Source organism: Myotis lucifugus, unplaced genomic scaffold (genome assembly GCF_000147115.1).
Source record: "Myotis lucifugus unplaced genomic scaffold, Myoluc2.0 scaffold_310, whole genome shotgun sequence".
Lineage (NCBI taxonomy): Eukaryota > Metazoa > Chordata > Mammalia > Chiroptera > Vespertilionidae > Myotis > Myotis lucifugus.
Window position 1 is genome coordinate 1373227 of NW_005871358.1, and position 14275 is coordinate 1387501.

Here is a 14275-nt window from a genome sequence, read left to right on the forward strand (position 1 = left end):
CCTCTGAGGTTTGACAGTCTATTCGATGCTTCTGTGACTCTGGGTCTACTTTTGTTCATCAGTTTATGTTGTTCATTATACTCCACAAATGAGTGAAATCTTTTGATATTTATCTTTCTCTGACTGGCTTATTACACTTAGCATAATGCTCTCCAGATCCATCCATGCTGTTGCAAATGGTAAGAGTTCATCCTTTTTTACAACTGTGCAGTATTCCATTGTATAGATGCATCACAGTTGTTGTTTTGTTTATTGTCTAAAGTTTTACATATGTCTCCTTTGTCCTTGATTGACCCTTTCTCCCCCCCACCCCCCCCACCCGCCATTTCCACCCCCTAGGGCAATCCCCCACTGCCCTTGTGTCTGAGTCCATTGGTTATGCTAATATGCATGCATACAAGTCCTTTGGTTAAAGTAAACTGGATAAAAAAAAGTAAACTGGTAAAAATCCTTAAATCGTGCTGGTCCTTTCCTGTTCCATCTTGGTTATCTGGAGTTCTGTGCTGTCATTTCCTAAGTCTGTCATGCCCTGCATGAACTTTTGTTTGGAGAACTTGCACTGTGTTGCTGCTCTGAACTTCCACGCAATGATCATCACAGAACTGCTGTATGCCATCTATTCCAATTTTATTTTTACCTTGAGGATCATTGTATCTAGTGCATAGATGTTCTAACTTCTTCCTGTCCAATGATCCTTTTACACTGATCAAATATATATGGTTCAGGATTTGGGGAAAAAAGTGGTCTGTTAGAATATATAACTTCCAGTCATTTTGAGACAGGCAACTTACTGCTGGTTTTTCACTAGGTTGTGTGAAGATCATAAAGTAAGCATGGGTATCCTTCTGCAACAACTTAACCTTGATCATGGTGTGTCCTCCAGGCCTCTTCCCTCCTCCTCCAGCTTCAGGGTGAATGGAGGTTAGGTGGCTCCTCTCCCAGGCTCCTGGACTTCAGTTCATGCACAGTGCGGGGCAGCTCTTGGCACAGCTGAAGAAGCAGCCCTGGGCCTGGGGGAGGCAGAGGGTTGGGGGCAGATGTCAGGAGCCCCTCATGACTTTTCTCCTGGGGGTGTGGTCCTCTCAGGCACGTGTGATTCATCCTTTGATTATACAGATTGAAGATATTCCTAAGTGTAAAGATATTCCTGAGTATATATATGATATTTAGATTGTTCTCTCACTGTCCCTTTGGTGGATTTGAAAAAAATTTAGAAAAGAGGAGATATTTAATTTAGAGCACTTAGAAGGAGTCACATTTGTATGAAACACATTGAAAAATTTCAAACAGAAACAGGAATATAGTTCAGAAAAACACACATAAAACAATTCACGTAATTCTTCACCCAGATGAATAAGGAAACTGATACATGGACATCATATTCCACACTTTATTTTTTATTTTTACTATTATTTTATTATTGATTTTTAGAGAGAGAGGAAGGGAGGCATAGGTACAGCAGTAGATATAGGTAAGTAAATGATAGATAAGAGATAGATAGATAGATAAACAGATAGATAGGGACAGAAGGATTGATGTGAGAGAGAAACATTAATTGACTGCCTCCTGAATGCACCCCACCTGGGATGGAAACCACAACCTAGGTATATGCTCTGACCTGGAATCAAACACACAACACTTTTTGGTATACAGGAAGATGCTCCAAGCAACTGAGCCATTGGCCAGGTCAATATTCCACACTTTAGTCACGTGCAGAATGAAAAATATTTTTGAAGAGTAATAAATTGTATGAATGTTTTTTGTTTTATCATATTTAAGGTCATCTCTGACTCTAACCTTATTAGATCACTCTATTTATTAAAATGTATGTATCCATGAAGACGCTTCTTGGAAACATGTATTGGGTAGTCAATTTTTGCCAGTGGCTAAGATAGGCATATGGACACACAGTTGAATAACAGAATGAAGTCTATAAAACCAGGAGACCAGCTATAAAACATATTAGCATGTTAAAGTCTACATTATCAAGAAGAGTTGTGCAGTTAGTGCTATAAAAAATAATGATGAACATGTAAGTGAAAACTGTGGTCTCAGATTTTCTTCTACAATAAAATTATGTAAATGACTAGTAGCCAAGTATTGTTTTGTCCCTAGGGGTAGTACAATTCATGACTATTCTTTAAGGAAAACAATATAAAAATTACTTGGAATGATATATGTCATAAGAGAAGAAATTATGCTAAAGTAATTCATGTTAACCCATGAAATAAATAAGTATTTCCAATTTGTTATGGTCCAAAGATTGGATTGATTTGTGTAAGACTTCTCTCTTTGAGGCTAGAAACCTGTATTCCTGGGCAATTCTTCAACCCAGTACAGTTGGCTCTTGAAAAGCTTACCTGCCAAGGAATCTTTGCAGGGCTCTCTTTATGTCATTGTTCCTCAGACTGTAGATGAAGGGATTCAGCATGGGTGTGACCACAGTGTACATCACCGAGGCTGTTGCACTTGAGAGTGCATTTTGGGTAGCAGTAAAGCTGAGGTAAACTCCAAGGCTAGTACCGTAAAATAAGGAGACAACTGAGAGGTGAGATGCACAGGTAGAAAAGGCTTTATACTTCCCCTGAGCTGAAGGGATTGCACATATGGAGGAAAGTATCTTAGAGTAAGAGTAAAGGATCCCAGCAAAGGGACCACCACCTAGAAGTCCAGCTGAAAAGTACATTATAATGTTGTTAAGAAAGGTGTCAGAACAGGCAATGTGGACCACCTGACTGAGTTCACAGAAAAAGTGGGGAATTTTCACGTCTGAGCAGAAGCGCAGACCCAACACCATTAAGCTATTTAGCAAGGAATTCAGGACACTCATGATCCAGGACAGCAGAACCAGCAGTCCACAGAGCCGGGGGTTCATGATGACCATGTAATGCAGGGGGTGGCAGATGGCCACAAACCGGTCATAGGCCATCACAGTCAGGATCATGTTGTCCAACATTGCAAAAAGTATATAAAAATACATCTGTGTGATGCAGCCTTGATAGGTGATGACTTTGCTCTGTGTCTGGATGTTCCATAGCATCTTTGGGATGGTGGTGGAGGTAAAACAGATGTCTACCAAGGACAGGTTGGAGAGGAAGAAGTACATGGGTGTGTGGAGGTGGGAGTCTGAGCTGACGGCCAGGACGATGAGCAGGTTTCCCAACACAGTGATCAGGTACATGGAGAGGAAAAGCCCAAATATGAGGGGCTGCAGTTCCAGTGCCTGTGAAAGTCCCAGCAGAAGAAATTCTGAAATTTGTGTACCATTGCCTGGTTCCATGTGTTGCAGGTGACTACAAAAAAAAAGTATAATTAATTTTCACATTAGTATGCATTACTGACAATAAATGACACATTTATATTTTAGAGTCAGGAAAATAATCTCCATTTTTGTTGTGTGATCTGCTCCCCGTTAATGTATCTCTATTGGCATTCCTCATTAGAATTTCCTTTTCTAACATGAACCTGTTCTTCAAACGTAATGTATACTGCTGTTTTACTGAGGATATCTTTCATGCATTTGAGAAATATTTATTGACTATAGACCATGTTCTAGGCACTCTTCAGAGTATAGGACTCTGAAAAACAAAAGTTTACAAACTAATGATGGAGCAATAATATAATCAAATAAAATGATAATATAATATATCTGATGGTGGAGATGCTATAAAGAAGAGTAAATAACATTATATGAAGAGAGTGGATGGAGGGTGTTCTTTTTTTATAGAGTTTAGCCAAGTCTTACCAATGGCTGACATTTTAACACACTCCTCAATGAGGACTGAGGAGAGACTAAGTGGGAGAGCATTTCCCAGGGAGAAGGAACAACCAGTACAAAGGCCTGAAGAAGATGGTTGTTTTAGAAAATGAAGGCTCTGGAGTTTATAGATAGCAGCATTTGGGAGGATTTTTCTTGCAGCTTCTCTCAGAAGCAAACTTGCAATAAAACTAAATTAGGGAATATTCACCCTGAATTACCAACTGAAGACTAGCTAAAGAGGAAACTATTAAAGAAGGAAGGGCAGAAACCACCTCAAGAGTGATAGGAAGATTGTGGTTTCGGGAGAGGCTGGCGCCACTTCCACAGGGCAGGCCAAGTTGAGGAGGGATATCTCAGCTGTGGGGGTTTCCCCCTGAGAGTAGTGAGGCCCATATACCATGCTGGGCTCTGAAGCTTCCCGGGCCAGAGCCAGGAACACCTACCCACAGAGCTTCCATCAGTGAAAAGCAGCAGGGCTTCTACCAGCAAGGGGCAATAGAGCCTGCTGGAGATAAAGCAATTTTGTTTTTATTTACTTATATATTTTTATTTTTAAAATATTTATTATTGAAAGTATTACATATGCTCCCTTGTTTCCTCCATTGACCTCTTCCAGCTTGCTCCTTGTCCTCCAGTCCAGACCTTCATCACCCTATTCTCTGTGTCCATGGGTTATGCATATCTACACTAATAAAAGAGAAACATGCAAATTGGTTGTCACTCCACTACTCCCACCAGCCAATTAGGAGTGAGTATGCAAATTAACCCAACAAAGATGGCGGGTTAATTTGCATATGCAGGCGTGGAGCGAAGACTGAAGACTGAAAATGACTGAAGACTGAAGAGGCTTGATGTCTAGGCTATGGCTCTAGTGGAGAAGCCTCCAGGGTTGGCTTCTCCACTGTAGCCAGAGCAAAGGCCTGGGTCTTGGGGGCTGGAGGAAAACTGGTGCCGACTGTCAGGGGAAGGAAGGCCTATTGCACGAATCTCTTCATGCAATGGGCCTCTAGTATGCATATAAGTTCTTTGGTCTCTTCCCACTCACTCACCCTCCCCTACCTTCCCTCTGAGGTTCAAAAGTCTGTTCCATTCTTCTATGTCTCTGGATCAGTTTTGTTTGTCAGTTTCTTTTGTTCATTAGATTCCACATGTGAGTGAGGTCATGTGATACTTGTCTTTCTCTCACTGGCTTATTTCACTTAGCATAGTACTTTCCATATCCATCCACGTGATTGCCAATGGTAAGAGTTCTTTCCTTTTTATAGCTGCATAGTATTCTATTGTGTAAATGTAGCACAGCTTTTTTTATTCACTCATGTACTGATAGGCACTTGGGCTGTTTCCAAATGTTAGCTATTGTAAATTGCACTGCTGAGGACATAGGGGTGCATATATTCTTTCTGATTGGTATTTCTGATTTCCTAGGATATATTCTCAGGAGTGGGATCACTGGGTCAAATGGGAGTTGCATTTTTAATTTTTTGAGGATATTTCACACTGTTTTCCACAGAGGAAGCCACATGGTTTTTTAAAGAGTCAGATCACAGAATTTTAGTTCACAGCCACTCACCCTGGCTTCAGTGGAGGGGGGTGGTGCAGACTGGAGTCACCTGAGAACAATCTGGGGTTAGAAGCATTGGGGAGAGACATGGAGAGTAGCTTTCAAGATACCTGTGCTCAGTCATCCTCCCCAATTCTGCAACAGCCATTCTTTCCTGAGAGGTTCAAGCCCCTCCCCTTAGCTGCAGAAGCCCAACCTACAGGTCTAGTCAGACTCAGGAAGCATCAGTGACTGGCTTTGGGGTGAGGCCATTCTCCAGACTTTCCTGAGAACCTGACTGGCACCTCCCCCTCATTGGAGAGCTGATAGAAATTACTGACTTCCAGCAGACCCCACTGTCCTGCCTATGAGTGGATTTGCCCTGCAAGGTTAGGGAAATACAGTCTAACCTGGGTTCTCAAATGTGTCCCAACTTGAACAACTCAGTTCTTGACCAAGTTGTTCAGAGAAACCATGTCTTGAGTGTCAAACAAATTTTGTGCATGATCAAAAGCGTCTTGCAAGACACAAACAAAGGAAAGAATGAGAGTCAAGTATACAGTGCTGTGAATATTTTCATGCAGGTTTTTTTTTTCTGTTGTTTGTTTTGCTTTTGTTGTTGGTGAAATGGATGATTAGCGCAATTTTAAAACCTAAAGAGGCCATCAGATGTGCTGATGTTGCTAAGGGCGTAAAAGTGCTCATGAAATAAAGATCATAGGCAATTGAAGAAGTAGAAAAACTGTTGTTGATTTGGATAAAGAAAAGCAGTTAGCCTGTGACTGCATTTTGGAGGCAATGATATGTGAAAAAGTGCATATTGCACCCCTGGAATGAGTGATAAAAGTGATTCATTTAAGGCTAGTAAGGTGTGGCTCAATAAATTAAAAAAAGAAGTGTTTGTTTCTAGATTATATAGTACTGTAGATGTGTACTCTGTATAATATGGTTAAAACAGGAAATCATTTGGGGATCTGGAACGAAGTAGTTCGATTTACCTTATTTCTAATGGAGAAAAAATGGTTTGGTTTTCAAACAAATCTCTTGTCAAACAGCCTTCTGGAATGAATTAAGTTTGAGAACTATGGTTACACTATATTCTGGGAGAGTCTCAGGTGTGTGGCTCTGGGATAGGGGAACATACCCACCATCTTCCCTGAAGTCTGAATGGCACCTCCCCCTCATGGGAGAGACAGAGGTCCCATCTTCCTGATTCTGTCAACAGCCCTTTCAGAAACAGTTTTTTCAGTGACTAAATCTGATAGCAAGTGGGCATTAATAGGTGGGACCAGGTGGATCCCAAAGTGCCTTGGGATGTTTGCTGACCCACCTTTGAGGCCCACACTGCCATAAAGCTGACCTTGGAGAACAGCCTGGTCCCTCCTCTGTAGTTATGCACAGTGGAGGCAGTCACAAAGGGGGATCACTTCAAGCTTCAAATAGATTGCCGAGAACCAAATGTGGGCAGCTTCTGATGTTGGCTAGCACCAAAGTCCCTACTAGGAGGTCCCGAGTCAACATACAAAATAGTCAGCCTCATTCAACAATAAGAGAAGGATACAAAGGGAGATCCCAAGAGTGCACTAAACTCTGCCTAGATGAACTCCACTTTGTTTTTTTTATTTCATTATTTTTTTATTGATTTGTTATTATTTTCTCTCTCTCTTTTTTCCCACATCTCTTATTTTTCTCTTTCCTTTTTTGTTCTATTTTCTTTCTTTCACTTATTTTTCCTTCTTTTCTTTTTCACTGTTTTTCTTCTTATTCTTTATTGTTATTTTTTCTCTCCCTTCTTTCCTTTCATATTCTCCCCCCTCCCATTTTTTTTCTTATTGTATTCTTATAATTTTCTTCTTTTATTATTCTTGTTCACCTTTCTCTTTCTTTTGTAGTTGTGTTTTTTTGTTGCGCTCCTTTGTATGTTTTTGTTTTCTTTCTGGTTTTGTTTGATCAGCACCTATAAAATAGCTCACACAATGTGGTTGGGGTTGAGCCTCACAGTCAGGCATTCTGAGGGTGGATCTTACCCACAAATGGCCCAACAACAATCACTACCTAGTTACAACAGAAGAGCCCCCAAAGCACACACACACACGGGATATTTCTATAGCATCCAATTCAGGAGATAAAAGAGGCTGCACCACTGGGCCCTACAGGACACTTCCCTTGAAAGACCACTCCACGAAGACTGGGAATCATAGCATTTCTATCTAGTACATAGAAATAAACACAAAGAAACAGCTTATGGAGAAAAGACACAATCCCCAAGATAAAATAAAAGGAGGAATCTCCAGAAAAAGAGCTAAATAATTTATCAGACATAGAGTTCAAAGTAATAGTTATAAAGATGCTCAAGGAACTTAGTGAAAACTATAAGGAACATGATAAGAATAACGAGGAACTTAGTGGGAACTACAGCAGCATGAAAAAAGACTTAGAAACCATGAATAAGAACCATTCAGAAATGAAGAATACTACCTGGTGAAAGAAATAGACTTACAAGTTCAAAAAGCACAATAGTTCCAAACAATAGGAACCCAAAGAGGCCGACGCCAAGACACATCATAATTAAAATGGCAAGCTTTAAAGACAAAGAGAGATTCTTAAAAGCAGCAAAAGAAAAGCAGTTAGTTACCAGCAAGGGAGCACCCATATGACTGTCAGTTGATTTCTCAACAGAAAATTTGCAGGCCAGAAGGGAGTAACAAGAAATATTCAAAGTGATGAATAGCAAGGAAATACAACCAATATTATTCTACCCAGCAAAGCGATCATTTTTAATTGAAGATTGGAGAAAGAGCTTCACAGACAAGAAAAAGCAAAAGGAGTTCATCACCACCAAACCAGTATTACATGAAATGTTGAAGGGTATTCTTTAAGAAGAGGAAGAAGAAGATAAAAAAGATACAAAATATAAACAATAAAATGGCAATAAATACATATCTATCAATAAGAATATAAAAATAAAAATAACAAACATAGAATCTAAATAAACTGATGAATAAAATAGAAGCAGAGGTGCATGGGAACATAGAGCAGAATGACGAATCTTAGAGGGAAGGGAGGAGAGGGGAGGAGGAAGACATCAACTAAAGAACTTATATGCATATATGCCTTACCTATAGACACAGACAGTAGGGTGGTGAAGGCTGGAGGCCTGGCAAGAACTCAGTGGAGGGTGGCAAAGGGGGGCAGTGGTGGTGGAAAGGAGGGCATCTGTAATACTCAACAATAAAGATTTAAAACAAAAAAATGAAGAACACCATATGTGACATTAAGAATACACTGAAAGGAATAAAATTTAAGCTGGATGAAGCAGAGAAACAAAAATAAAATAAATTTAAAATAATGAGGATAGTTAAAGGGAAATTTGGGAAAACTTCAAATGTAACAATATACACATCATAGAAGTAAAGAACAAAAGAAAGTGAAAAAAATATGAATCTAGTTTGAAGAAAAAAATGATAGAATATTTCCATAACCTGTTAAAGGAAAAATTCACACATGTTCAGGAAGAGCAGTCTCAAGTAAGATGAACTCAAGAGAACCATGCAAAGACACATAATATTAAAATGGCAATGGTTCAAGACAGAGTAATTATTATACAGGCAGCAAGAGATAAACAGTTAGTTTCCTACAAAGGAGATTTCAGGCTGATTTCTCAACAGAAACACTGTGTCAAGAAGTGATTGGCATGACTTATTCAATGTAATGAAAAGTGAGGTTCTGAAATCAACACTACTCTATCCAGCAAGGCTTTCATTCAAAATCAATTATGAAATAAAGAGCTTCCCAGACAAAAAAAAAGGGCTAAAGGAGTTTAACACCACCAAAAAGGCATTGCAAGAAATGTTAAAGGGACTATCTTAATAATGAGAAGAAATAGAGAACCACAGGCATAAAGAATTAAAATGGCAATAAATTGGTACCTATCAATAATAACCTTAATGTAAATGAATGAAACACTCAAATCAAAAGACATATGGTAGCTGAATGGGTAAGAAAACATGTCCCAAATAAATGCTGTCTACAAGAGACTCAGCTGAGAAAAATATAACTCACAGAGGATGAGATTGGTGGGATGAAAAAAGCAAATTTCCATGCAAATGGAAGTGAAGATAAAGCCTGGAAACAATATTCATATCTGACAAAATCGACTTCAAAATGAAGGCCATAACAAGAGGCAAGGAAGATCACTATATAATACTAAAGGGATTGATACAACAAGAGGATATAACCCTGTTAAACATATATGCACCCAGTATAGGGAAAACCAAATATATAAAAACAACTTCTAGAGGACTTAAAGGAAGAGATCGACAGCTATACAATCATAGTAGGGAACTATAACACCCTGCTGACATCAGTGGATAGATCTTCTAGACAAAAAATCAGTAAGAAAACAGCAACCTGAAATAACACACTAGAACAAATGGATTTAATTAATTATATTCCACCCAAAGCAGCAAAATGAACATTCTTTTCAAGTGCACATGGGACATTCTCAATGATAGACCACATGTTAGAAATCAAAATAAGTCCCTACAAGTTCAAGAGGATTGAAATCATATCAAGCTTCTCCTCAGATCACAATGGCATGAAACTAGAGTTGAATTATAAAAAACACCCGAACCTTCAAACACATGGAGGCTAAATACCATTTTGGTAAACAATGAATGGACTACCAATGAGATCAAGAGAAAATAAAAACTTCCTGGAAATAAATGAAAATGCACACACAACAACCCAGAATCTATGGGACTCCGGAAAAGCAGTCCTGAGAGGGAAGTTTGTAGCACTACAGGCCTATCTCAAGAACCAAGAAAAATTTCCAATAAACTATTTAACCCTACAACTTAAAAAATTAGAAATAAAACAACAAGAAAAGCTCAGAGTAAGTAGAAGGAAGGAAATAGTAAAGATCAGAGTGGAAATAAATGACATAGAGAACAAAGAAACAATACAAAATATCGATGAAACCAAGAGCTGGTTCTTTGAAAAGATAAACAATATCAATGCACTTTTAGCCTGACTCATCAAGAAACAAAGAGGGAGGATCCAAATAAAGAAAATCATAAACAGAATTAGTGAAGTAACAACTGACACCACAGATAAAAGGGTTGCAAAAAAAAAATGCTATGAACAACTACATGCCAACAGGTTGGACAATGTGGACAAAATGGGCAAATTCCTAGAAACATACAATTTTTCAAAACTGAATCAGGAAGAATTAGAAAACCTGAATAGGACAATAGCAACTGATTAAATTGAATCAGTAATAAAAAAAAAATCTCTCAGGAAACAAAAGTCCTGGGCCAGAGGACTTCACCTGGGAGTTTACCAAACATTCAAAGAAGAAGTCACACCTATCAACCTCAAACTATTACAAAAATTTTAAGAGGAAGGAAGCCTCTGAAGCTCTTTTTATGAGGCCAGCATTATCATAATTCCAAAATGAGATAAAGACACTACAAAGAAAGAGAATTACTGGCCAATATCCCTGATGATCATAGATGTTAAAATCCTCAACAAAATATTGACAAATCAGATTCAGCAACATATTAAAAAGATCATACATCACGACTACATTGGATTTATTCCAGGGATGCAAGGCTGGTACAATATTCACAAATCAATAAATGTCAAACATCACATAAACAAATTGAAAGACAAAAATTTCAGAATCCTACAAATAGATGGAGAAAAAGCATTTGATAAAATACAAAACCCAGTTTTGATAAAAACTCTCAGCAAAGTGGGAATAGAGGGATTGTACCTCTATATTACAAAGGTCACATATGACAAACCTACAGCAAACATCATACTTGAAAGGCAAAAGCTAAAAACATTTTCCCTAAGAGCCTGTATAAGATAGGGATGTCCACTTTCACAACTCTTACTCAACATAGAACTGGAAGTCCTAGCCACAGCAATCAGACAAGAAGAAAACTTAAAATGCATCCAAATTGCAAAGTAGGGAGTAAAACTGTCATTATTCGCATATGACATAATACTGTCCAAATGGTGGTGCTATTTAACTCAGAGTTTCACAGCCTCAGCACTGTTGGCATTCTGGGACAGACTGTTCTCTGTGGTGAGGTCTGTCCTGTGAGTTGAAGGTTGTTTACAGCATCCATGCTTCCACCCACCCCTCTTCAGTGTGACAGTCACAAATCTGTCTGGACATAGCTCAATGGCTCTTGGGTGGGGGAGCAGGGAAGGGGACCACCCCTGATTAGAACCATAGTTTGAATTTCCTAATTTAAACATATTTTAATATCATTGATATGATTGCAATGTAATGATAACGAGTATGAAAAACCATCAAAAGTGTGAGGAGCAGTCACACTATGAATTTTTATGTAGCCACTGAAATAAACACATTAATTAATCAAGCAAACAAACAGCAATCTCTTGCCTCTGGGCTAAGTAGAATGAGCTCTCAGGTGACAACAGGTAAATGTTCCTGGCTTCCATTCTCTGTGACCCTCTCTCTCATGCAGGGTCAGCTGGGTTTTGAACTCACCTTGATAAGATCTATGAGAGGAAGGTCATTGTGGGGATGTCTGAATTCCTCCCTGAATGGCTGATGATAGATATTGAAGTTCTGTTCACAGGCAAGACAGCGGGAAGGTGTGCAGCATCAGTCCCCAGCCAGAGTTGGGGCTACAAACAAACAAATAACAGTGAGAAATAAGCATAACCATATCTCCCATGCTAAGTTTACACATGATGGGAGACTGGAGATGAAGGGATATTTTTTTAAAAATATATTTCTTTATTGATTTCAGAGAGGAAGGGAGGAGAGATAGAAACATCAATGATGAGAGAGAATAACTGATTGGCTGCCTCCTGCACACCCCCACCGGGGATCGAGCCCGCAACCCAGGCATGTGCCCTTGGCCGGAATCGAACCCAGGACCCCTCAGTCCACAGGCTGACACTCTATCCACTGAGCCAAGCCAGGTAGGGGAGATGAAGGGATATTTATAAACCTTTGTACCTGCTCTGCAGGCACATTTCTCTCTTGTTTCTCCAGCCTCCAAGCACAGGAATATAATATATCTTTTAGCATGGAGAGGATTAGGGTAGCCAAAGGAACAGGGTAGTTAATCAGCTTACTTTAGGATAGAGGATGAGCCAGGCTCATCCAGGTGGGACCAAGGTAAGCATAGTGGTTCTGTTTATGTTGAAGAGAGAGACAAAATAATTGGACTCAGAGAGACTTTGAAAATGCTACACAGCTGGCTTGAAGATGGAAGAAGGAACATGAGCCAATTATGCAGGCAGCCAGCAGCTCTGAAAGCATTAGAAAGAAACACACCCTTCCCTGAGCCTCTAGCCCTGCACACCTCTTGTCTCTGGGCTAGGATGATTAGACACAGTGACTCAGGTAAATTTTTTCAGGTTCCATCCTTGCTGACCCCTTCCTGCTGTACCCATTGGCCTCCCAGGCTCACCTGGATGGGTCTCTGAGAGGAAGGTCTCCGTGTAGAAGTCAGAATTGCTCCCTGAATGGTTGATGATGAGACTGAAGCTCTGTCCCCACATGAGACAGCAGGAAGGAGTGAAGCATCAGTTCCTGAGCCAGCTTAGGAATCAAAAGCAACAGTTATTTCCTGTCCCCCAGCATTGTACAACGGAGGACGGCACAGGGGAGATATCTACAGCTCTCTCTATACCTGCTAATCAGGTGCTATTCCAACTTCTAAGCACATGATTTCCCTATGGGCCTCTGGAATAGGCAGTAATGAAAATTTTCCTAATGATTCTCTAATCCCAGGTGACCAGGTTGTAAGTCAGTGTATTTAGTTTTTATGATTCCTTATCTTGATGTCCCCTGCTTTCTAGAGGCCGAAAGACCTACTACCTTATCCCATCCCCATCTTCCCTTTTTCTTCAAAGTCTGATTGGGATGGGAAACAGCTCTGATGTCTCTAGAGAATTGCTATTCTCCTTTTCAATATGGCAGAACTGCACTCCTTTGATATGCAATCCTCGGTACCACACTCTTTGGCTTCCTGACAAATTTGTCAAAATAATTAGGGATTTTATACTTATAGCAGAGGGCCAGTGCACGAATTTCATGCACCTGAGCAGGGGGGTGGGGGGGGTCCCTCAGCCCAGCCTGAGACCTCTCACAATCTGGGAGCCCTTGGGGGATGTCGGACTGATGTCTTAGGCCCACTAGCCAGGTGGAGCAGGCCTAAGTCGTCAGTTGTACATCCTTAGCGCTGCCATGGAGGCTGGAGAGGCTCTCGGCACTGCCCCAGTACTCACCAGCTGTGAGCTCGGCTCAGGGCTTCTGGCTGAGTGGCGCTTCTCCTGTGGGAGCCCACTCACCACCAGGGTGCAGCTCCTGCATTAAGTGTCTGCCCCCTGGTGGTCAGTGCATGTCATAATGACTGGCTGTTCCACTGTTCGGTTGATTTGCATATTAGTCTTTTATTATATAGGATCACCAGTTAAAAGGTATCCTTTAGAGCCTCACAAAATATTGATTAATTTTCCTCTCCAGTGTGCCTCTGGTGGTTGAGCATTGTCCCATGCACCTATAGGTTGTTGGCATGCCTGTTTGCAGGCTTGATTCCCAGCAGGGGTTGTGCAGGAGGCAGCCCATCAATGCTTCTCTCTCATGGATGTTACTGTTCCTCTTTCTCTCTAAAAATCCAATAAAAACATTTTAAACTATTCATTAATTATTAGAGATACATTTAGATATTTTTATGTCAGATGACCGGAGCTTATCATTTTGTAGAAATTGTCTGATTTAATCTTTAGGACAGTCTATTCTATTAGGTAATATTTCTTTTTGAAATGACCATGCAATTTTATTCCCATTCATTCTATTAATGTCAGGCATTACATTGGTTGATTTCTATCTTTTTTTTAAAACAATCTTTATTGTTGAAAGTATTACATATGTCCCCCTTTTCCCCATTGACCTCTCCCAACTCTCCCAGGCCCCACCACCC

General features: G+C 40.0%; 1 protein-coding gene across 1 annotated transcript; it reads right to left on the reverse strand.

Annotated features, from left to right (window-relative positions):
- Positions 1-2356: 2356 nt before the first annotated feature.
- LOC102427994 (olfactory receptor 7A10-like) lies at positions 2357-3280 on the reverse strand. Its single transcript, XM_014465777.1, has one exon. The coding sequence runs from the start codon at positions 3278-3280 to the stop codon at positions 2357-2359; it is 924 nt and encodes a 307-aa protein (XP_014321263.1).
- Between the last annotated feature and the right edge of the window lie 10995 nt (positions 3281-14275).